Source organism: Hylobates moloch, unplaced genomic scaffold, assembly GCF_009828535.3.
Source record: "Hylobates moloch isolate HMO894 unplaced genomic scaffold, HMol_V3 SCAFFOLD_5, whole genome shotgun sequence".
Classification (NCBI taxonomy): Eukaryota; Metazoa; Chordata; class Mammalia; order Primates; family Hylobatidae; genus Hylobates; species Hylobates moloch.
This window is the reverse complement of record NW_026652280.1, coordinates 129,319,372-129,346,416: the sequence shown is the minus strand read 5'-3', so window position 1 is coordinate 129,346,416 and position 27,045 is coordinate 129,319,372. Positions and strand designations below refer to the sequence as shown.

Genomic DNA, 27,045 nt, shown 5'->3' with positions numbered 1-27,045 from the left:
TCTGGTTACTTCCCTAAATTTTGCATGAATAAAATATTACAGAAAATTTCCTTTTGGCTGATCAGTATATAGATCAGAAACTCCCCAAAGAAGATGTATTAATAAAGTTAACTCATTCCTTATTAATGCTCTAGGCATTTTAACAACATGCAAAGTGAAATATCTACCTCAAAAATGACTTTAATGATAAGTTATTTCTTTGCTTCATGTACACAATGGATAATTAGTTCAGGAAAAGAATCTCAGAGAGAAAAAATAGCCAACTCTGAAATTCACAAATACTTTCCTTGGATTGGGTACAAATGCTATTCAGGCTAATACCAGGGATGCATAAATTCTTTCTATCCTATTTACAATCCAGTCTTGATTAGTTAGGAGCTCATTTTCCAGTTTGTGAATTATCTAGGTCTTTGATTCTTCTCTTCCCTCTGGCTGATTACCTTTCCCATTTCTCTGCTCATTAGCACCTCCACCAAAGGAAATGAAAATCCAGGTGAAAAGGAAAAGTAAATCATTCATAGATAATTCTAAATAATCTGATGTTTGGCTTTAAAAAACAATCTTTTTATTGTGCATAAGTATATATGTATAGTTTTATTTAAGAAAATAGTTTCTTAGCAACAGTGGGGACTGTGTGGTCAGATGTTCTGTTATCAATTTGAAATTTTATCACTTACTATTTAAAAACTATCCGTAGGAAATTCCTTGCCTTCATCCAGATATCAGTCTTATCATGCAATCAGGATGATATTCGTATCTTTTTTGTGAGGCTACTGTGAGATCAATTCAGAGAAATATACATCTGTAGCCTACAAAACTAAGAAATTGTTATGTTTTCAATTTGTAAAACCCCTTTGTCAATTCTTGTTTCTTCTACTTTCCTTAAGAATCAGTTTGCTTTGGGGAAAAGGCTCATTGCCAAAGTATATCTCTTTTTTTCTTCTTCTTCCTTGCTCCTTTTTAAAAAATCATACCTTTTCTCTCTAACATGGTTATGAAATACACTGGCAGAAAGGTTGAAGAGACTGGTAGAAATATGGTTACATCTTTACCAACAAATTTCACTCACCGATTCTTCCCTGCCTCCTATTTAAATGGGTAACTACTAGTTACCTGTATTAGTATATATTCTTACCAAAATGGCCCTCATTCTAATTTGTACTTTTATAAATTTTGGTTATTAAAATGAAGACATATCCCACATAGTAAAATTTTCAGTAAATTAAAGAATTCATTATACACATTTAACTTATATCAAAGTATACTTCATTTGTCTTATTTTAAGGATGTCTGGTTTGCCTGGTGATTAAGCTAGTAGCCCTGTGTTTCCCATGAACAGTCTCTTTTTAATTGATTTACAATTAATTGGATCATATTTGTGGATCACAGATATAGTTTAAACTGAATCAATTACCTAATCAAAAATATGATTACAAAAGAAAAGCAGTCATTAAAATACAGTATATAAACCCTTAAAACAATAATGTGTTACGTATTTGTTTTTTAGAAGCTATTTTAAACAATAAAGAGGATGCTTCCAAGTAAATATCTTAGAAGACCTCAGGGGGGAAAATATGAAATTAGTTCTTTGTGAAAAATAAATATCTAAAGAGTATTCTCTGTAGGGTACAATGTAAAAGAACAAACTAGCTACTGGCAAAAAGGGAAGCTGGGGGAGAAAAAAAATATATAGTTATCAATAAGCCCAAAAAAGAGTAAAATGAAATGAATAGTTTGTAACAAAGCTAATGAAACACATATACTTGTAGCATATTCTGCTAAATAAAAACTGTATATTGCCTCCTACATTTAAACCTCTCATAAAACAGCTGTACATTTTTCTGAAATTGCTGACAAATTAGCAGATTAAATGGGCCCTTTGAGATTAAAAAAAAGGTACATTTTAAAGGCTTGAGGGGATAAGTAGGAGGAAAATAATTGTTACAGTTTTCACGTTATCCTTTCTTTCTCCTTCTTTCCCCAGCCCTTTAAGAGAAGATTGCATTAGAGTTGAGTTCTCAACACTGATTGTTATGAAACAGTACCAAATTGATACTAAGATTACATTGGAGTTGAGATCTCAACACCAATTGTTATGAAATATTACTAAATTGATATTATGTAAGTGAGCCTACTGAACAAAGCTCTTCAGCTCTTTGAATATGAATTTTATTTTCATTTTTTGACATGAACTGGGTATGTGACAAACATAAGCAATTTATAAATTGTTTCCATTGCCTCTCTCATGAGCTAGTTTATACCAAGAAAGACTCCACATTCACTGCATCATTGCCATCCCCAGGGTCTCTTTCACATGGTTCAGTGTGTTAGATGCTGTACTTCCAATGTGGAAAGACGATATTCTCACCCAAAAGGCAGCCTGACAAATTACAAAATGAAGGGGAATTTGAGAAAGAGTACGTTGTAGCCAGTAATGCTTGTAAAATGACTCTTTTAAAAGGTTTGATGGATTTTCTCAAGATTCTTCTTTTACTGAATGACATGAACCACCAGCATTTTAATCTTCAGCAAAGCCGAAGCTTAAAAATCCAACCAATATTTCTTTTATTTCTTAATACTATATAAGGTCATTTTTAACTTCATGTTAATTCCCATGACTCAGTATCAAAGTGAGGATGATCAAAATGCTACAGGGTGTTAATTGACTGGTATCTTGAAGAGTCGGGTAGGGAATGAAGAGCTAGGTAGCCGGGTGTTAGCGATTCAACTCAACCTAAAAGTAATTCCCAAGCTGCATTCCAGGAAAAGGGCTATAATAATTTTTAAGTTAAACCAATTTTTTAAACAGATTTATGGAAGTACAATTCTATATATCTTATATAAAGTATAAAATAATAATTTATTAAATTATACATACTTAAAGTATACAATTTTATAAATTTTGACATATGTAATACTTTGAGACCATTATCACAATCAAGATAATGAACGTATCTATTTTGCCAAAAAGTTTCCATGTGACTCTTTATAACTCCTGTCTCCCACTCATAACCCCTCTGTCCACGAGGCAACCATTGATTTACTTTGTGTCACTATAGATCAGTTCACATTTTCTAGAGTTTTAGGATGACATAATAATATATGTGCTTTTGTGGGGTTTTTTTTTGAATCTGGATTCCTTCAACTGAAATAATTATTTTGAGATTAATCCATTTTGTTGTATGTATAATAGTTCATTCTTTTTATTGCTAAGTGATATTTCATAGTAGGAATATACCACAATTTGTTTATCTTTTCAGTTGTTGATGAAAACATGAGTTGGTCCCAGGGTTTTTTTTGTTGTTGTTGTTGTTACAAATAAAACTTCTATGAACATTCCCGTACAAGTCTTTGTATAGATATATGTTTTGTTTTCTCTTGGGTAGATATCTAAAAGTGAAATATCTGGGTCATACGATGGGTATATGTTTAACTTTCTAAAATAAACTGGCCAAAGTACTGTATCAGATATATGATTTGCAACTATTTTCTTTCAGTCTGTCGTCTGTATTTTCATATTTCTTTATAATGAGTTTGAAGAGGAAATGTTTTTAATTTGTATCAAATCACATATATCCTTTTTTTCTCTTTCAAAGGCAGTAATTTTGGTAGGTATCTGACAAATATTTACCTAACAAAGGTCAGAATTTTTCTTCAAAAAGTTTTATAGTTTTAGGTTCCTCATTTAGGTCTATGAGTATTTTAAGTTAACTTCTATATATCATGTGAGATCTGAATCGAGGCTTACTTTCTTGTTGCATAAGAATACCCAATTTTTCCAGCATATTTGCTGAAAAGACTATATTTTGTCCACTGAATTGCCTTTTTGCATCTTTGTCAAAAATCAGTTGTTCATATAAATAATTTGTGAGTTGTCTGTAGGACTTTCTATTCTGCCACATTAATCTATTTGCCTATCTTTATGCCAACACCAGACTATCTGATTACTGTAATTTTAACATATCTTGATATCAAAAAGTTTTAGACTTCCAACTTTGTTCTTCATGAGTTGTTTTGTAAGTCCTTTGCACTTCCATATGAATTTCAGGATCAGCTTGTCAAATTCCACAAAAAAGGTTTGCTAATATTTTGATTGGGATTGCACTTTATCCATAGATGAAAATGGGAAGACTTGGCATCTTAACAATAGTGGCTCCTCTGATCTATGAATACAGTATATTCTTCCATTTATTAGATTGTCTTTAATTTCTCTCAGAAATGGATTGTTGTTTTCAGTGTTCTTATCTTTCACATCTTTTGTCAGGTTTATCTGTATTTCATGATTTGCTGCTACTGTAAATGATCTATTTATTTCAATTTCCAGTTGTTTATTGCTTGCATATAAAAATACAATTAATTTTTACTAGCTAATCTTATATCCTGCAACCTTGCCAAACTCACTGATTATGTGAAGTATTTTGACAGGGCCAAATCTAGGATAGGCAAGTTAGGTATTTATCTCAGCTGCAAAAATTAAGGGAATGGCAAAAGTCTCAGTAATGAAGATAAGGTGTTTTACTGTAATTAAAAAATAAAATACAATCTAAAAACAACAGCCTGTGGGCTATCTGACTGTTCCTGTAAATTAGGTGATATTTTTGGTTGGTTGTTTCTTTGGTATATTCCATGGATTTTCTACATAGATAATCACATTTTATATAAAGACAGTTTTACATCTTCCTTTGCAGTCTTTTATTTTTTTCTTCTAATTGGACAGGGCAGAATCTCTAGCATAATGTGGAATGGAAGTTGGTGAAAGCAGATGTCCTTATTTCACTTAGGAGGAAAGCATACAGTCTTTTACTATTTAGTATGATACTAGTTGTAGGCTTTGTTGTACACACCCTTCATCAAGTTAAGGAATTTTCCTACTATTTAGTTTGCTGAGATTTTTCCTATTTTAACTAGAAATAGATTTTTAATTTCTTCAATTCTTTTTTCTATTGAGTTTATTGAGATAATATATTTTGTGTGATTATCACTATTTAGTTTATAACAATATGAACTATGTTACTTTCAAATATTAACCCTATCTGGAGTTCCTAGGATATACCTCATTTGGTGATGATGCATTTTTAAAATATATTGTTGATTTTGATTTGTTAACATTTGTTTAGAATTTTTGCATCTGTGTTCATGAGGTCCTCAGTTTTCTTTTCTTGCACTCTTTCTCTAATTATGGTATCAGGGTGTTGGCCCCATAGAATGTGTTGAGAAGTATTCCCTCTACTTTACATTTCTGAAAGGCATGTATAGAACTGGCACTATTCTTTTCTAAATAGTTTAGCGAATCTACTTGTGAAGCAATCTGAGCCTGAAGTTTTATTTTCTCTAATGTTATCTATTGTCTCTTGAATAAGCTTTTACAGTTTGTGTCCTTCAAGGAAATTGTCCAGTTCACTTAAGTTGATTAGTTCATTTACATAATGTTGTTCATAATATGATGTTATTTTCCTTTTAGTCTGTAGAATCTGCAGTGATGTTATCCTCTCATTTTCTATATTGGTAATCTGTGTTTCTTCTTTTTGTTTCCTCATCAGTCTGGCTAAAGTTTGGTCAATTTTTTTGGTCTTCTCAAGGAACCAGCTTTACCTTCATTGATTTTCTCTATTATTTTTCTTTTTCCAATGTCACTGCTTTTCCACTCTGATCTTTATTATATCATTTATTTTATTTACTTTGGGTTTAATCTGCTCTTTTTCTAGTTTTTAAAGGTAAAAATGTAGGTATTAACTTGAGACTTTTTTCATTTTGATACATGCACTTGGTACTATAAATTTCCCCATGAATAACGTTTTATGGCACACCACAAATTTTGACATGCTGTACTTTCATTTCCACTCAGTTCAAGGTACTTTCTAATTTCTTTATGATTTTTTTCTTTGACCCAAGGGTTATCTAGAAGTCTATTTTCTAAGTATTTGAGACTTTTCCAAATAAATTCCTGTCGTTGATTACTAATCTAATTCTACTGTGGTAAGAGTGTATGCTTTGTATGATTTGAACTGGTTTAAAATTATTGAGACTGCTTTTATGGCCAATAATATGGTCTATCTATCTTACTAAATATTGTCTATGTATTTGAAAAGACTGTATTCTATTGTCGTTCAACAGCATGTTCTATAAATGCCAATTAGATAAGTTGGTTGACAGCATTTTTCAAATATTTGATAGCCTGACTATTGTCTTATTACTTCCTTTTTTTTTTTTTTTTTTTTTTAATAGAGAAGGAATCTCACTACATTGCCCAGGCTGGTTTCAAACTCCTGGGCTCAGCAGTCCTCCTATCCTGGCCTCCTAAAGCGTTGGGATTACAGGTGTGAGACACTGTGTCTGGCAGTTTTATTGCTTATTGACAGGAAGGTATGGAAATCCCCAACTATAATTATGGGTTTTTCCATTTTTCCTTACAGTTCTATCAGTTTTGCTTCATGTATTTTGACGCCCTGTTATTAAATGCATAAATACTCAGGATTGTTATCACCTCTGGAAGAAATGACTCTTTCATCGTTGTAAAATAATTTTTTTTGCCCCTGGAAGTATTCCTTGCTTTTATATCTACTTTGTCTGCTATTAATATATGCTATTAATATGTTTTATTGGATGAGAGTTAGCAGGGAATATATCTTTTTTGATTGCTTCAATTTTCTTCTATTTACGTCTTTATACTTAAACTCATTCATTATAAGCAGCATACAATTGACCCTACCTTTTAAAAATCCAATCTGAAGGCTGGGCGCAGTGGCTCACGCTTGTAATCCCAGCACTTTGGGAGGCCGAGGTTGGGGGGATCACCTGAGGTCGGGAGTTTGAGACCAGCCTGATCAACACGGAGAAACCCTGTCTTGACTAAAAATACAAAATTAGCCAGGCATGGTGACACATGCTTGTAATCCCAGCTACTCGGGAGGCTGAGGCCTTGAACCTGGGAGGCAAAGGTTGTGGTGAGCCGATATCACCCCATTGCACTCCAGGCTGGGCAACAAAAGCAAAACTCTCTCTCAAAAAAAAAAAAAAAAAATCCAATCTGAAAATCTCTGCCCTTTAATTGGGGTGCTTAGACCATTTACATTTTTCATGAGATTATTTAATGGTTAGGTTTAGCTCTATCATCTATACACTATATGGTTTCTATTTGTCTCGTCTCTTTTTTATTCCTCTTTACTCTTCTTCTGCTTTCTTTTGGATTAGTACTTTTTATTATTCCATTATATATTTATTGTTGGTTTTTTGGCTATAACTCTTTGCAGCTTTATTTTAGTGATTGTTTTAGAGTATCTTTAAGATACTCTTAGAGCATCTTTGAATTATCACAGCCCACCTCCAAGTAACAGAAAACTTTATAAGAGGTGTTAGAACCCTAGAGTAGTATACTTCCATTTCTTCCCTCACAACGTTCATACTATAGTCATACATTTAGCTTTATGTATGCTATAACCCCCATATTGTCTTATTGTTTGTTTAAACAACCTATTTTCTTCTAAAATGAGTTAATTAATGGGAAAACATCATATATTTACCAATGTAGTTACAATTCTGGTGGTTTTTATTCCTTTGTGTAGAACCACAGTTTGACCTGGCATCATATTCCATCTGCCTAAAACAGTTTAACATTACATAGTGTAGACCTCCTTTTATTGTGCTTGAAAATTATTTATTTCACTTATATTTTTAAAAGGTATGTGGCTGGATTTTGATATCTAGGTTAATATTCGTCCTTTTCTTCTTTTAGTACTTTAAAGATGGTGCCCCTCTGTCTTGTAGCTTAGATTGTTTCTGACAATTAATCACACTAGTAACTGTTACATGTGTTTCTCTGTACAGAACATGTCTTTATTCTCTGGCTGCTTTTAAGATTTTTCTCTTTATCACTGGTTTGATTAATCTGATTACATTATACTGCCTGGTTTTCTTAATGTTTCTTATGCTTGGAGTTGATGAAGTTTCTTGGGTCTTTTTTTTGTGGAGGGGTGTTTTGGGGGGTTTGTAGTTTTAGGCAAAACTGGAAGCTTTGCACTATTATTTCTTGAAATTTTTTTCTGTATTTCCACAACTTCATTTGGGAACTCTAATTACACATATATTAGGCCACTTATTGTCACCAGCTCCCTGATGGTATGTTTACTTCTCTCTCTCTCTCTCTCTCTCTGTGTGTGTGTGTGTGTGTGTGTGAGTGTGTGTGTGTGTGTTTCATTTTGGATAGTTTTTATTGTTATATTTTTAAGGTTACTAATCATTTCTTATGCAATGCCTGAAGTGCTATTCATAGCTTCCAGTGTACCTTTCATCTTATTCATTGTAGTTTTCATTTCTGGAAGTTTTATTTAGGTATTTTATCTATCTTCCATGTCTTAGCTTTTTGAACATAAGGAATATAATTATAATAACAGCTTTATTGTACTTGTCTGCTAATGCTAATCTTGTCAGTTCTAGGATGGTTTTAATCTATAAATTTTCCTCCTATAATGGCTTATGTTTTTCTACTTATTTACATAACAGGTAATTTTTTATTGAATGCTGGATATTGTGAATCCTACCTTTTTTGGTGCTAGGTATTTTTGTATTCCTATAAATATTCTTCAGCTTTGTTCTGGGTTGCAGTTAAGTTATATGGAAACACGTTGATCCTTTCAGATCTCACCTTTAACATTTGCTGGGCATGACCACAGCAGTGCCCAGCCTGGAGCGAATTATTTCCCAATACTTAATTAAGAGTCTTATTTATATTCTATTCAATGCTTGTGGTCATAGGGTTTTCCAATCTGGCTGGCAAGATCAGTCACTATTCCCAGATATATGTAAGAACCAAGGAGTAGTCCACGTCATTCCTCCTTTTTTCCAGTCTCTTTGTTTACTCACATGCATGAGCTGATCTGTACTCTGCTGCATACTCAAGAGAACACCTGCAGATCTCTGGAATTCTCTTTATGCAGCTCTCTGCTTTCTGTACTTTATCTTGTGAATTCTAGCCACTTGCTCCTCCTCCTCAACTCAGGGCCTGGGGCAAGTCCTTTGTTTTCTGTCTTTCAGTGACCACTCTCCTTTATTGCCTGATGTTCCAGGTCTTAAAAGCTGTTGTTTCATGTACATTGTAAGATTTTTGTTGTTGTTTCCATTGGGAGGGAAAATCCAGTCTCCATTTCCATCTAGGATGCGCTAACATTTTATTTTAAAGAACTACGAATGTCCTATGTCAAGAAAATACTTGGCTACATGGAGCCGTGAACTAATCACAGAACTGTGAGCCATATTACATATTCTGATTCATTTTTTGCTACCCTTGTTTTGTGAAATTAAATATATTTTTTTTCTTTGCTTCTATGCTGATACCAAGAAAAGAGCTCACTGTTTAAGTGTTTTAATGAGAGGCTGTGAAGTAAAATGAATGAATGATATTAAAGCAGGGGAGTATAATAAATAAAACATTAAACAAGGAGTCCAAAAACTTACATGATATAGGACATATAGTGAACTCAAATTGAAGGAATCACTGAAAAACATATTTAGCGAGTTAGTGTTTAATTTTTAAATTGGTAACTATTTCTGAAATGGAGTATTTTGTATAAAACCACTAGTTCACCAAGTTTTGAAAATCAATTGGGCAATATACTTTAAAAGCTATACACATGCTGTTACCTTTGACTTGCCAAATCTCCCTTTCACAACATATAAAAATATTATTTTAAAAATAGGTATAAAAACCAAATGCATAAATATTCTATGCAATCTAATTTATGGTAGTGAATAATTACCGTGTGTCAAAATGTTATACGTAATCTCTCACAATGTTTACAACAACCTCTGAGGGTCACACAGATGAGGAATTGAGGCTGAGAGTGTCATAAATAACAAGTCAGAGGAGATGTTGAGATTCAAACCTGTTCTGACTCTAAGTCCTCTGCCTTTAGCTCCTAGACTACCACTCTAGAAAAACAGAATTTTGTTAGGATAAGTGGGCATGGATGTTTTTACTCTTAACCACTCATATTTTAAATTTCCACTACTATTATGATATATTCTTATTTTTTTTAAATTAGAAGAATATAAATGTCCACAAAATAATGTCCTAGATAATCTGAGCTAAAATATGCCCTGAATTTTGGCAAAGAAAGGAGGATAGGATGTAAGTATATATTGACTCTAGAATTCATGAAAATAAGAAAATCACTACATAAGCTCTAGTACAAAAAAAACTGAACTGTTTCCTGGGGATGTACTAGTCTTCCCTTCAATAGTTGCTTCAGCAGTCTCCTAATTTATTTAAAATAAATCAGCATGGGATGTGTAGAAATCAACAGAAACAAGGACTGACAAGCTCAAAAAATTTCAGAGGGAACAAAGGAGGAGTCTCTCCAGTATAGAGACTCTTACATTTCTCTTTGTGAACATCCTCTTTGGGGTACAAGGCAAAAGAACTAAGGTGATGTTCATGCTCTCGAAGTTCTTTAATAAGCAACAAAAGTAATTATCTTGTACTAGCCATTGCTGGCCTGACAACAGATATAGTTTCACCTATTACTAAATTTTATTTTTTTAAACAAGTTGTATGAGTGACAAAAAATCCCCCTATTTCTAATAAGTGAAACTTAATTATAAAAACTTCAAAGAAATAGAAGCCTACTTTTGCAGAGGTAGTCTTCATGGAGATGGCAAGAAGACTGTACAAGGGCTGTGAACTAACGTACACCCATCAAATAAGCAATAAGCATCCTCCTCGCTTTCAGGACACCTAAATTTGACTCAGTTCCCTGACTTCCCCCATTTTGGAATACAGAATGTCAGATGAGGCCAGGTAACAGCTCAAATCCAAGTCCAAATGGAGTCCCACTGACACTATTTTCAATAAACAGCTACATCCTTGTAAAGCATTAAGAGCTGGGCATAAAATGTCCTTAGCTGGGACTAAGAGCAAAACAATGCTTGGCTGATTATATCTCTTCTTTCTTTGTCAGATTATTTGTTTTTTATTTTGAAAGTTTATATTTAAGATTGCCCACTTAAGAGGGTTGAAATAACATATATTCTTAATTTCTCAGGCTACTTAGGGCCAAATGAAATATTTCTTCAAGGTATAATGGAAAGCCTTCCTGGCCTAGTGCTTTCACTCATTAGCTTTGTTACCCAAGACAGTCAGTGCAATATCCCTGTCAGTTTCATCATGTGTTAAAATGGGAAAAAAAATCTCTGCTTCACAGATACACAAAGCCCTTAGCACAGTGACTGAAACATATGAAATGCTCTTAATAAATTGTTCTGATATGGGAGTTTTAAAAATATTTAATAATATAGGTCAAGAGCCATAAATAACGCTGGCTGAGTATGTAGTAGAATCAACTGATGAACTTTATAAAAAAATACACACACATATATACATACACATATACATATATACACATATATACATATATATACACACACAAACATACATATATATTCGTTGCATCCACAAGAGATTTCTGAAATGATAGAACAGAATAGGGCCTAACCATAAATATCTTTTTTAAAGCTTCACAGGAGATTCCAATATCCAAACAGACTAGAGAGCTACTGGACACAGGTTCTTAACCTGTGGTCCAGAAACTCTTTATAGAATACAGAAATCCATAAACTTGGGGGAGAAAACATTTAGACTTTTATTTTTACCAATATTCTAAACTTTGACATTTTTCAATCATGAATGTATAAATTAAAAATAAGGCCCCTCGGTCCCCAGGTGAGACAGAATGGACTCTTTGTGTCAATAAGATACCAAATTATAAAGGAGACCTAAGGCCATGCCAGGCAAAGGTAAAGACAAGCACCTCTGCACTTAAAGAATAAACTGTTCTCAGTGCCACAAAGATCTTTTTTTCTTTTTCTCTGGCAGTTAAACAAGCACTGGCCTCAAGATAAGCAATATAAAAACAATTACAGCTCACTGATCACCAGACGCTGACTGACTTTCCCTCTTCCACAAGTCATAACTACAGGTTTGATTGGACAAGAGATGGATTTTAGCAACTTTCTCCTGATAAGGGACTACAAACCATGGACTGGTTCTGGCCAGTTTACAGAGGCTGTGCACTGAGTGCCTTCATGTCTCTGCTTCACCTTTTGATGTATACAGCCCAACTGTAATACATTCAAATGTTGTCTCCACTGCAAAGTGAACATTGCATGTATATAACATGCATGTTTGTTCAGCACACATGCATTAAGACCCCTTCATGCATATTCATAGCTTCTCCTATAACCTAATATGTAACTTAAATGTTAAGTCCCCCTTCATGAATATTCATAGCTTCTCCTATACCTAGTATGTATACTTAGCCAACCCCTTCACCATAAATTCCTGTCTCACCTTTCTTCCCTTGAAGTTTCTGTCTCTGGTTTTGGCCAGAAGCCTGCTTCCTAGCCCACAGGTAGTAATACTTTCTAAGTATTACTCCTTTCTAAATGCATAAATTGTCTGATTTTTTTTTTTTTGGAGATTGAGTTTCACTCCTGTGGCCCAGGCTGGAGTGCAGTGGCGTAATCTTGGCTCACTGCAACCTCTGCCTCCTGGGTTGAAGCAGTTCTCCTGCCTCAGCCTCCTAAGTAGCTGGGATTACAGGCACCTGCCACCACGCCTGACTATTTTTTGTATTTTTAGTAGAGACGGGGTTTCACCATGTTGGTGAGGCTGGTCACAAACTCCTGACCTCAAGTGATCTGCCTGCCTTGGCCTCCCAAAGTGCTGGGATTACAGGCATGAGCTACCACACTCAGCCAATTGTCTGATGTTTTTAAGATGACAAATGCAATAAACCATAGTGGCACTATTGATATCTGTCACTTTGCACCAAAAGAAATCACAGAAAATCACAGTAGAGTTGCTGCAGAAATCTCAAGTACTTACACTCATCACGACATCAAAATTTTAGTAGTTATTAGACCCACCACTAGATTGTTACTTAGTGCCTTAATAAAAAAAATACATTACTATATCGTATATTTTAAGTGAGATAGAATCCTTTGTAACCCTATGAATTTTGTATTATGCCTTCAAAAATATTCTGGAAAGAGGCTCTTAAGCTTCGCCAGAGTGCCTAAGGAGTCCCTGGTACACATGAAATGTTAAGAACTCAATATTTAGAGGCTATTGTTGTCAGTAAAGCACCTTCAGGAGTGCTGATGTAGATCAACTTCTTTGGAGTCACTCTGAACCTAATGTGTACAATGCTGATCTCTCAGTAATTAACTGAGAAAGTGTTTTTTACAGAAATGAGGTGTATTGTAATAGATGTATATTTACATATCAATTGTTCTTCCTTATTAATTTCTCTAACAAAGCCATCATTTCCTTTTCTATCTTCACTAGCTGATTCACTGCTGAAGCCCTACCTTCTGCTTCCTACTTTAGCTGCCACAAATGATAAAAAATTTCAGTCTTTGCTTCCTAATTCAGTGCATTCAAAGTGCAGCATGTATTTTTTGTTAAAAAAAATTTTCCCCGGCCCGAAATATATGATTCATAAGGCTTTTGCATTGAGAATAAAAGGATTCACTTAAAATTGACTTCTGCAAGCCCTAGTTATTCTGTACATTTAATAATAAGCATTACAAAATCTCAACTTAGGAACAAAAAGCTCTTAGTCAGTAATAAATTGTCACCATAATGATCAATGTGCCAAATTTAATTCACGGATAAATAAAAGGAAATCTTGAAAGCCAAGCAGAAGTCTAGTGTGAATGTAGGCTTTGGTATAACTGTGACAATTCAGAGATGAGCCCTCACAATATATTTCAGAGGTCTCTCTGCCTTTACATTCAAGAAGTTCATCAGCCGTCTCCTCTGGTTCACGGTCAACTGGTGCTCACCCTCTCTGGAAACAGAGACATTAGCTACTGATATTAGCTGACCTATATCCACACCCAGCACAATTCTTTTTATCAGAAAAGTTAGCTTTTGCTTAGAAGCTGCCACAGTGGGTTGAATTGTCCAGTCCCTGTCATTAAAGGTGGCAGCCATGCACTCGAGAATGATGTGAAAAAACTCCAGCAAGAGTGATAATTAAACTTGGAAAATGAAGGGTCACCTTCTTTCATTCAGCTCATTGGGCAAACCCATCAGAATAATTCCAAAACAGCAGGGGACTGTCTACTCTCAGCATGGCAATATCGAGGTGCACATACATTATTTCTATGGGTTCAAATGGGAATGCCATTTTAATGGTATTTAAAATGTTATCTTCGATATAAGGAGTAAAAATGTTAGAAATTAGTTCTAGGAATACAGAAAAAGAATAATGTGTATAATCTAAATAGGGAAAGAATCAGAAACAAGAAAAGTATGCATTGTTTTCTCAAGAAAAAGCATTCTAAGAGAAGAAAATTATTGCCAGGGAAATTGAAAAGAATATTAACTATGTCTCTTCTTTCTACTTGACTGTAGAATCACAAAGCAAGGGTTTCCTCTCAGCTTTCTTGTCCACTTACTGTCATTTCTTGGTGGTCATTATTACAACAACTTACTCTTACCCAAAAAAGGGAAAAAGTGTCACATGAAGCTAAGACAATCCATTGGTACGAGTTATTTTTTAGGAAAATATTTTTTTTTCAGACACAATAGCTTATCTAGATACTATTGATTCAGTATTTGGGAAATTATATTTCATACCATTCTCATGTTGCATTAAAATGTAGTACTAGACCAGGAACAGTGGCTTACACCTGTAATCCCAGCACTTTGGGAGGCTGAGGTAGGAGGACTGCTTGAGTTCAGGAGTTCAAGACCAGCCTGGGCAACATAGGAAGACGTCATCTCTACAAAAAATTAAACAATTAGCCGGGCATGGTGGCATGCACCTGCAGGCCCTGGGAGGCTGAGGTGGGAGGATCACTTGAACCTAGGAGCTGGAGGCTGCAGCGAGCCATGATGGAGCCAACGTACTCTGGCCTGGGCTACATAGTCGGGTGGGGGGGGACCCCATCTCTACTTAAAAAAAAATGTAATACTGAATATTTAAGGACAATATAGGCAAATGCACTGGATCAGAGAACACTCTTATCAGACAGAGCATGGATGATAAAAGCAAATTTCAAGTTCAAATTCTAGCTTCACCATATATTAGGTGTGTAACAATTGATATGGTACTTAATCACTGTGTGCCTCAGTTTCCTCATCAGTGAAATAGAGAAAATAATACTACCTATCTTATAAAGTTGTTCAAAAAGTTCAAATGAGCTTAAAATTAAATAAAACTTTTGTAACTGTGCCTAGCACAGAGTGAGTGCTATATGAGTGCTCATAATATATTATAACCATTATTATCATGTCGCATGTTCAGTACCTGGCAGAGTATTTAATATTTAGTAGTGTAGATCAGGTTTACAAATATATTATTTGTTTTTAGAGTTAATCTTTTTTTTTTTTTTTTTTTTTTTTTTAGTCTTTATCATTCTGAGAAAGGCTTCCCAAAAGATGTGGGTCCTTTAATAAACAAATAGCTCAGCATAATTCTTATATAGAGTTAATTATATAATGTGAAAACAGGGATAATTTTCACGTCAAGCTCAGGAAGGGAAAAATTCCTAATAAGCAGAAACTACAGATTTTAGATGGGTCATGATAGTTCCCTTCACATCCAAACGACTATCTTGAGGAAGATAAATTACATTCGTTTTATGTGCATGTATTTTATTTCAAGTTAATGTATTTTATTTTATTTCATGTATTTTATTTCAAGTGCATGTATTTTATGTCAAGTTCTATGTGCATGTATTTTATTTCAAGTTTATTTTATTTCTATGTGCATGTATTTTATTTCAAAACTATCAAGAGATAATTTTGAAATAATTAGAGCTGTCTAAAACAGAAGAAAAACTTGATGGGCAAGGCAATCATGTGATTTCTATATTCCTTTGTAAGAATTTGCAATTTATCAGTTTGTAGACAAACATCTACCAATTTCAATAGATTTAAAAATATTTATCATTAGTATACTTAAGTGTTGTCTTTTGTCTTTGAAAGACACATGTAGGTAAAAAAATATTTTCGATGACATAAACACACACATTGCCTCAAACCTCAACCTCCATTCACTAACAATTCATTGAAAGAAAGAATGAAAGAAAGAGAAATAAGTTGTGTGTATCTGAAAGAGACAGAGAATTGAGGAGGAGGGAGGGGAAAAGGGAGGAAGGAAGAGAGAGAAAGAGGAAGAGGGAGTAGGAAAAAAATAGGAAGTGGGAGAGGGAGGTGGGAGGGATAGGGACAATAAATGAATGACATTAAGGATCACCCTAACCAGATTATTGAAGAGAAAATATTATCTATTATATTTAAGCCTGATTTTACTGCAATATTTAGGCATGGTTCTTTTAAGAGAAAAAAGGATTTTATACAAGATAGTTGACTCATTTACTATAGGAGTGTTAAAATTATTTAATAAATTATTTCCCACTGAAAAAATATAAACTTCATAGGAAGATATGCTGCTTCTGCCTCAGGTTTATATTTAAAATGATTTATAGCCTGCAATTTCTTCCTAAGGTCATCACCTTCATAAATACCAGCCACATACAGTGAAAGCCAACTCAATAAAATGAGTATTTCATTTCTCTTCCTTCTGCTTATGTAGATACTTCTTCCATCTTACATGGCACCCATTTATAACAAAGCTTCACATTGTGTGGATTTTTATGAGTTCTTGAGCTTTTCTTTCTTTTTTATCTTTCTATGCATCAGCAAAGCAACTGGCAGATTATTTAATAAAATATACACATTAATATTTATAAGCCTATGAATTGGATGTTTAAATAAACATTCACCAACTTATGCCAATTCTCTTGTTTTAGATGTTAAATCACACTTACGTTGTCTGGAAAGTCAGCCTTTAGTTCAGTGACACTTTGACACCAATATGTAGCCGTTTTCTCACTGATGAGCTCAATATTCAGAAAGGAGCTTTGTCCAGGGCCATACATGGGGCCAGAGGTGGTTCCCCGGATGATTCTGGGGGAAACATTTGTCACAATGTCCTGATGAAAGAGTAAAGATATTGAGTCGCCTTTTGACAAAGAAAAGCTATAATCTTTATTATCTGCTCATTTCCATATGACAATATTTTATGAAGTCCCTTCTCACATTTTTGCAGAGGAATTTTTAATATACATTAAATTGGAATTGAACATAAACTACTTGCAAATAAAAAGGTAAAATAAAGTATTTGTTAGCTTTAGCTAAATTACTTCTTGTAATTCTAGGTTTAGAATAGTGCAAAAATAAAAATATTTATATTCATTAACACTCATTTAGGGCATACTCATTTTAATTTGTTTGCAATTAAATAATAAAAATATGATAGGCAAAATGCAAAAGTTTATCATTTCTGTCTATTTAATCTAGGTATCTCCAATCATAGTTTAACTCCAATAAGAATTAATGTCAGTAAAAAGTTTATATTTTTTTTCTAAAAGAAGTAACTCTGACGTAAATCAGTGAAGGAATACATATTAGTATTACTAGCTCATCAACCATTAACACACATTCTAATAAACTGGCTAGGTCAAATTACTTATAGGATTATAACTACATATTCACATTCAATGAGAAGAAAGTCACTTTCTCCAAGACTGAAATGAGTATATCAATAACTTCCTGATACCTATAAACAGTAAACAGTAAAATTAACTTTCTTGTTAAGTGTAATTAACAATCCACAATTGCTTCTAAAGCTGTATTAACAAAGAAGAATAACATTCTTCGATTACTTAAAACTAAAAAGAAACAAAGAAGGAAAATGTTTCTTTTGCCAACTTCCAATTAAAATTAATTTTGAGTAAAGGTCATTTAGTTAAGGATTTATCAGAATTAGTCATTTAAGTACCCCTCCTCACCATCTTGTCACTTTTAGTAAGATAACATGAACCCCCATTAGTATATAGCAATTAAGGTCAATTTACATATTTTAATTAAGAACCACCCCATATAAAACAATTAGCGTAATAGGCATACTAACTGGATTTCATAACATTTGGACGTTTTTCCAACTAGATAGACAGGAAACCTTAATTAGCATTAATTAGTGCTGATCTGCATATGTTTGATAAGGCATACCCTTGCCACAAAAGATTATTTATTCCTGAATCTGCCAAATGCTACAGTTGCAGAGGATAAAAGGACTTTTCTTCACATTGCATGTTAATTTCTGGTAATTTACATTCACTTTTACATGCGAATTAGTATATTATAAAATAAATGGTATAAATGTTACAATAAGCCTCCTTAAATATGTACATTTTAACTTATAGGAATCATGCCAGTTAATTTTTTACTAATTAAGCCATTCCATTTCTATTGTAATTGTGTGCAACATCACCAGCCTTGCTTTGATTTGCTATTGTGAAACCATGTTTCACAATCTTAATGGGTAAAATGACAAACAGAGTTACTCCACGAAGCTCAAGCCTTGTGGGTCAATTTCCATCTTGGCAAATGCTTAAATGTATGTTCTGCGTCCCTACAGGTGGCTCTGTGAAGCTCATCCATTGGGTACTCTGGTGTTTTCATGGTCTGAGAAGACAATTCTTGAAATATTTCACTCAGATGAGGCTGGTTTTCTTCTGTGTTCCAATTTTTAAGAGCCATACCCTTTAAACCTTGAGACCCTCCTTTCCTCTGCTTTACTCCCTACTCTAAGTGCTCTTCACCTAAGTAAGTTCAACCTAGGTCACAAGTTGTTCTCTACACAGGATTTCTTAGCCAAGGAGGAGTGAAGTCTGTATTTAGTTCACCAAGTCAAGAGCCCTGGTACTGTGTTGGTGGGCAAATAATGGGGCATCTGCTTTTGACGACCATTTTTTAATTTATTGGTCACCTGGAAACAGGTGCTTCCTGCTTATTCAACAAAACTGATGCATGTTAGCAGCATCCCTACTCCTGCCCATTCTCCATATCTTCACTTAGACTTCAGTTCCTTTGAGAAGCTTTTCTTTTCTCTCCAACTCCATTGAGTCTTAGTAACATGCTCTGACTCATGCCACCATAACAATATATACCTTCCCCAATTGGCATTCTTATTACCATTTATTGTGATTGTCTATATTCCTGACTGTACCTTCCACTACAGCATAAGACTTGTAAAGAAAGAAACTATATTTTGTTTACTATTACATGCCCAGCTTCCAGCCTGGCCTTTAGTGGTGCTAAAATAAAGTATTGTATATTGAATGAGTCTAGACTAAAACCATAGGCACTAGAATAAGTCTTGTTCTAAGGTATAAGAACCAAAGACATTTATTGTTGGCCACATTCTGCTGCTGAACAGACTGGTGGTTTGGGCTTTGATATGGTTTGGAGGTGTACCCCACCCAAATCTCATGTTGAAATGTAATCCTCAGTATTGGAGGTGGGGCCTGGTGGAGAAGATTGATTGCATCATGGGGGAGAATTTCTCATAAATGGTTTAGTGTCATCCTCTTGGTACTGTCCTCATGATAGTGAGTGAGTTCTTGTAAGATGTGGCCCTTTAAAAGTGTGTAGCACCTCTCCCCTCTTTCTCTTGTTCCTGATTTGTCATATGATGTGACTGCTCCCCCTTCACCTTCTGCCTTGATTGGAAGCTTCCTGAGGCCTCCACATTAGCAGATGCTGTTATGCTTCCTATAGAGCCTGCAGAACCATGAGCCAATTAAACTTATTTTTCTTCATAAATTTCCCAGGCTCAGGTATGTCTTTATAGCAAAAACAGGCTTTGATTCAAAGTTCAGGATTTATTACTATGCTTAGATCCTTTCCTTCTAGTCCATTTGTCTACAGTTGGGTTCTTGCTTGCTTCTTCTGACCCTTCAGGGACCCCTTTTTCTACAACTCAGTACACCCCCTCCCATGGATAGATCCCTGAACCAAGTGCTGTGATACAAACCACCCACTGCTAGAGGCCTTCTCACGCAGCCTACTGTGACGACTCCCTGACAGAAAGCATGCTTGAACTTCATCTCACTGCAGCTTCTAAGACCTTCCTGGTTGCTAGTTCTTAACTGCTGGGTATCGCTGATCTCTAGGATTTAAATAGAATGCCCCCATTCAGATACAATCCAACTCCCAGGCTTTTTTGGTTCATGTGGATGTGAATTCTTAACCTGATCCATGACCACCTACGGTATTTCCTAGCTAATGAGCCTGTCCAACTACGGTTGTCCTTTACGTTTGTCCTGTATGCTAAGAACACATCTTAACAGTATACGTAGGAATTTTTAAAATCTCATAGAATATAAAAGACACAGAATGGAAATTTCACCTATAACTAATAAGGAAAAAATCTTCATGGTTCAGGAATTCTAAGCTATATGCTATATGCTATTTACAGTAACCTACTAATAACCACAAGGCCACCATCTCACATTCGCCAAAAGGATCAATAAGCTGACAGTATTTAATTGGAAGACAGTCAAGAAAACGCTTCTTTCTTAAGCACTTCCCTCCTCAGTAATACCTCAAAGCCTACAATTCTACCTTTAACAATTCTTTCTTTGTGTATTATAAGTTAAGTTTCTTGTTAATGTTGGAGCTAGTTTATTTTTCTCTTCTATGATGTGGTGTTAAACTGTAAATATAGCATAGGAGAGTTATCAATGATCTCCTTAATCAAGATAATGAACAGGAAGTACAAACCAAATCAAAGGAAAATTTATTTGCTTTATGATAGAGAATGCTTTTTCCTTTGTGTTGATTTATAATAGAGAATGTTTATTTAAACAGGTCAATTTTCTCATTCCTTAATTCAACCAAAGATAAAAGGCCCTTTATAACTTCTCAAATTGCAGATGCCTACTGTTGTAGAACGGGTTAACTATCTGTAAGGAATTTGTTAGCATCATAGAAATTCAACATTTTCCAAATTCAACTAAAGTGCAAAATTCCAATGTATTCATCCAGTAATAAATCGGTAATACAAATTTTATTCTAGGTTTTCTTTCCCAAATTCAGTCATGTTTGCTATTGTTTTGCCAAAAACCTTCTCCACTGACTTGAGACTTTTAGAATTTTTAAATTAAGTGAAAGATGAATGAAAACAAAGATATAACCAATTATCTTTGGTTATATAACTAGAGTTAGAGTTTCAATAATTGGACAATAACTTACTAAAGCTTTTGACCTGGGAAGACTAGAATTTGAGCATGATTTCATAAGAGAATATTTTGCTTTAATATTTAATGGCTAAGTCTTATTAGCATTGCTTAAGGGAGTTAATATAACAAAATAAACATATTCAAGAATAGTTAGAGTAGATAAGAGTTCATTCTCTATAATAAAAAAGACAAACTGCCATAGCTCTCATCTTCAGTGCATTAATGATATTCAGATATTTTAAAAACAGATGTTTATAGAAAAGGAAGTGTTAGGTAATAGCTTTGCTTTATGTAATATTATAACTACCATTATAACATAAAGTATTAGTGACCTTTTAACATTTGAAGTGGTGATAATGATTTTTTCTCTATCAGAAAAGAGATTTAAATGGTAAGCAGACTGATTATATTTGTTTAGGTTCATGTACTTGACCTCTCTTATTATAAAAACTTATGATGTTTCCATGGTTACTACTGAATTAAAACAGTCACAATGGCCACAATGAACAGAAAAAGAAAACTTTGCAGAAATGTCTGAGTAAGAGGCTAGAAAAAGAATGGGGTCAAACAAAGTTGGATGAAAACAAGAAATAAAATTTGCGAAGTGAATCATAGCTACATATACCATAGTGGATGAATTTTATAAACATCTTGTTGAACGAAAAGGGCAAGTTCTAGAAAAATATATAGAAAATGACACACAACACAAAGCAATATATTATGTAGTGAAACATATTGATAGGATAAAACTATGAATATAAGTAAGGTAACAACCAAAAATAATTCAAGATAGAAGTTACTTCTTGGAGTAGGTAGATGCTGGAGGAGAAATTGGAAATGGTAGAGCAAGGAGGGCTTTCTGAAAGTACTAGTGATATATAATTATAAAGAAGCTTCACTCTTGAACTGCAGAAATGTGTGGCAGAATGAGAAATCTGTTCAATGAGTTATGTGGTAACACAGTGTATACTACTATGAGTTGCTGATAAAGTCTTATCAGTTTACTTGAAAACCTGTAACTGAAATCGAAGAAACATTTGTTTTGTTTTCTTAACTTCCAAGATTCTGCTGCAAATATTTTGTCAAAAATATTTTAATTATTTGGTTTTATAAACTAGGAGTTCAAAAATTAAATGTACTTCATGACAAACTGTCTCCTAAAATATATCACTTTCCTAATAAAATCCTACTGAGATAAGTACAACACAACCATACATTATTTCACAAAAGAGGAAAATCACTCTACAGACAAGTCTAACAACAAATATCTTGTTACAGAGTCGGATTCCATCATTATAAATCTAACATACTGATACCCTGGGAATAGCTAAAAGTGAAATAAAATTCAAGAGTGGCCCAGTTTCTAGAACAATTGCACTACTATGAAAGAACTCACTAACATTTTATTTTCTTCATGAACTAAGTATATTAATATTTGATTCCTCCACAGAATAAACTTTATAATGGTCAGAATAATCTCTACTTGGTTTTCTTGGAGGGGCAAAGTGGGCAAGATGAGTATTTGTTCTCAATAAATCATATTTTTCTCTTGTAGTATCTTATATAAAGACAGTACTCAATATCTGAATTAGTGACAGAATTTGCCCTTTTGTCATCAGGAACTTCAGACCTATCTACACTGAAAACACAATAAGCAAAAATAGCACTATTATCCTAGAAATAAAAGACAAATTATCAGAGAAGTTGTAGCACTGACATTGTAGAAATAATAATATTTTAGATATGTATAGCACAAATCTTTCACATATATCAGTCTTTTGAAATTATCACGACCTATATCCATGGTTGCATATCTAGTAAGCATTAGAGATGAGACTAGAACTCAGGTGTGCTTATGTGATATGGATAATAATAATGTTGTTAGTGACCTCTTAACATTTAATATACATAATAATAATTAGAACTTAGTTGCAAGAAAAACAAATCAACTTGAATAAGTTAAATTTTAAAAAAATGGGGTGTGGTCTATTTATTTTAAGGAAAAGGAGTATTTCATATAACACACACAAATATGCAACTATACCTCAGCTAGGAATCACTCTGTGTTTCCTCTCTGCTTCTGTTGGCTTACCTCTTCATTTTTCTTTCTGTCTCTCCACAGAGGGCCTCCTTTGTCTCAGTTCACATGATATAATATAGCTCTCTGACAAGTCCCAAGTTTACAAGTTGTAGGGAAAGACACTCCTCCAAACTTGTAATCTCTTAGCCAGATTTTAACCTCTGGTGACAGAGGCCCTAATGGGCTTAAGCTGCATTAGTTAGTCATCCCTTGTTTAATGAACTATGTCTGGCAGGATAAAATTAATTAGGATTCACACAGATGCTCAGGTAAACAACCATGGCGTAATTGAGAGCTGGGCAACTAGTATTACAGGAATCTGTGACACCAGGACCAGTAGATTTAAATTCACCTTAGAAACTTCAGAAGAAAATATACAGACACTGATAAAGGATAATTATCTAGGAAAATGGTGGTAAGACAGGCAAAATAATTATCATTTAGTGAAATAAAAACTCTACATAGTCTTGAATCAAACAAGATGGTCCATTTCCTAATCATGTGGCCCAAAACCTTGCAAGATCAAAATTCTAAGAATGCTTTGACATTCTCCAGTGTTTTAGACTATACTGGGACTCTCTCATTATCATGTGTTAGTGTGTTGAAGACTGTCAACACAAAATGACACGGTGTGTACTTAATCTCAGTCTTGGCCTAGGCTGAACTGATGGAATGGATAGATATTCTACGTAAGAAGGGAAGACAGTGGAAGAAGTAGTAAAGGAAGAACAAAGAAGAGCACATTGTTCTAAAATAAATAAGAAAAAATGTATGACCTGATTAGGCTTAAAAGAGGGGAATAATAAATGAAAACTGACCAGACTGAATGTCTGCTATATGTCAAGGAAGGAGTTTTACTCACATATTCTCCAGTGCTCACCCGACACCAAATGTTCCTCACCTCTTGGATAGTGTGTCACATATATAAAGCATGTGGTGTCTTATACTGCAGAAATATGGAGATTAATTTTCTGAATTTTATTTATGTCTGACTGATGAAAATACCGGCTCACATAATCATGTAGCCTTTTGTTTTTCCTCTTGCCCTTTTTCAAAGAGCTTATGATTTTTTAAACTAGACACTAAAAGTGGTTTGTTTTGTTTTTTGACCTTGTCATCTGCCGATCCGGATAACCATCACTCTGTCATGGAGAAGTTGTAGGATATTAAATGAAGCAATACAGCACATGACTGGCATGTGGTATTTGATAAATAAATGTTTATTCATTCACCAACTCACTAGCTTCAGAAACAGTCAAAACAAAAGTTGCGAGAGTTCAGGTGACTGGCTTTAACTAGTTCACAGCTAAAGCTGGGAAATAAACCGGAAATGAGGATGGGAGGATTAAATAGAGTTGGGTCAGATTGCAGAGTCTTGAATGACTGTTTTAAGGAGTTCAAACTTTTTCTGCAGGCTTTGAGAATCCATTGTGTTCTGTCTCCTATTCAAGTTATTAATACCAATAGCTCACAGCAGCTGTGCATTCACAGAGATAAGTTTTACAAGAAACAGATGAAGGGCTTTTTTAGTGCTGATATCAGATGGATTAGAACGTGATTAATCAACAGACAGACTGATTAAATTATTGGGTTCACTGTTCAGATAAGAGGTTTTGGATACACTCTGCCAAACTGTAATTAACTTAGAAATTTCTGTTGGCCTGCTTATAAGATGATCATGTGATATGCTTTGAAGAAATCTTTTAAGGCCCAGAATAGCAGCTGTGAAGGTGTAAGCATGAGTCAGTTTTAACAATTATTAATTATCTTCAAGTATTAGAGCAGAATTTTCATTGGAAGTGATAAATATTTTTTAAAATCTTTACTTTTAGGAAAACTTGTGTAAATCTCTGGCTCTACAGTCGACTGCAAATGAAATGACTACTATTTAAAGGAGTATCTAAAAGAGTCAAGAGAGGAGTTTTCCATTTCTACAACATGGTTAACAAGATATTGAAAGAAATCCCTTGCAATATAACACAGATAAACCTACTGGACAGGATATGTTTTTTTCTAAAAGATGCATAGCTGTACTGGTATCAAAATAAGGAAATTTCTGAGAGATCAGAAATAAGCACAAAGCAGAGATTCACAAGGGCAAACTAACTGTTGGGTGGTGTTTACCTCAAGGTTTTTGCCCATCCCTGGTGGCCTAGAAACTGAGTTACAAACACTTGAGACAGCAGACAAAGTCTGGGACTGAGTACGTTGTTAGGTAGAGTAGAAATCTCCACATAAATATAGGACCAAGAAAGAGTGATGCTCTCACTAGAAAATAACTGGAGAGCAATGGCGGGTCATGCGTCAGTTTCAGCTTTAGTAATCAAGGAGCTAAGTCTCTTCTAAGAATCTTAACCTGTGTGAGCCCCAAAATTTAAACTGCGAGGTTACAAATTTGGTTTAAAAGTGGTTCTTAGTCATGATGTCCTTAGATAACCAGTAAAAGCAATCTCAGACCCTCTCTGAAAGAATTTACTTTACCTCAAATATTTATAAATTCCCATAAATACATTTTCAAGGAATGTGAGCCCACCAGAGAAGAAAACCACTAATGACATGAGAAAAAAGATATCATAGGTGGGAGCCAGTGCAAAGAAAAAGCTACAAAATCAGATCTACCAAAAAATGTATATAATGGGATTACTGGATGTAAAATATAAAAAATTTAATATGCTTAAAAATACAAGAGAGACTTGAATGTATAAATCATGAGAAACTCAAAGTTTATCATGAAGATATAACATATGAGCAAATAGAATTTCTAGAAATAAAAAAATAATATGGAAAATTAAAACCTAATGGTTTAGGGATGATATGATGATATATCTGGGAAAGTTACCTGAAAGCACAAACAAATGTGATGCAAAACATGATCGAGAGGTTAAGAGACACGGAGAATAGCTTAACGAGGTAAAGGAAAAATCAAATTGCAGTTCACAAGAAGCAAATGGAGAGAAATAGGAGAGGCACTATTTCCAAAGATATTGTCAGGGGTTTAATAGAATTGATGAAGGGCACCAATTCTTAGATTCCAGACACCAACAAACTGAGGAAAATAAGTTTTTAAAAGAACTGATATCTAGATACATTGTAGTATATAAGAAAGGGAAGAATTAAAAAATAACCAGAGGAAAAAAATACTCACAAAAATAAAAAGCAGATTGAGAGCTCACTTCTTGGCAGTACCAATGAAAGCCAGAAGAGAGTAGAATATTTTATATGAATAAGAAATGTTAACTGAGAATTGCATACCTTGTAGACTTATAACTCAAGGATAAAGATAAAATAAAGACATTTCCAACAAAAGGAATTGTGAGCAAACAGTATATGGTAGAGAAAATTAATGAACTAATGCTAATTCTGCAACTAGGATTGATGTGAAAAAACAAAATATTGAACAATAACAAGAAAAAAGCAAGCTGTGTAAAAATATAAAGGTGTGATTATGTTTATATGAAGCAAAAAAATAAACAAAACTAAATAGTACACTGTTTAGAAAAACATTATGTGAAAAACATATGCAAAAGCAAGAAAATGATTATCATAAAACGTAAAATAGTCACCTTTCGAGGAAAGAGAAAGGAATATAATTGAGGAGGCACACATAGAATCAAAGGTACAGGAATATCTTATGTTCTCTTATTCTGTGAAATGAGAAAAAGGTATTCATTTTTACTATATCTTAAACTATATACTTTTTGTAGGTATGCAATTTTTATAGTAAAAAATGAAAACAAACTCATTAAGCAGAAAAAAAAGCAGGTGCAAATCTGAAGATAGCAGTGTTTAACTCTAAGATTGTATGTTTTGCCTCAATATTACCACCTCTGTTGTCATATGGTTCTTTTTTTTTTTTTTTTTTTTTTTTTTTT

At 33.9% G+C, this 27,045-nt stretch overlaps 1 protein-coding gene across 1 annotated transcript in view; it reads right to left on the bottom strand.

Annotated features, from left to right (window-relative positions):
• DPYD (dihydropyrimidine dehydrogenase) overlaps positions 1-27,045 on the bottom strand; it is an 870,422-nt gene that overhangs the window by 356,392 nt on the left and 486,985 nt on the right. The window contains exon 14 of the mRNA XM_032155293.2: positions 16,837-17,001. Coding sequence (XP_032011184.1) covers positions 16,837-17,001 — 165 coding nt within the window. The remainder of the gene's footprint in view (positions 1-16,836; positions 17,002-27,045) is intronic.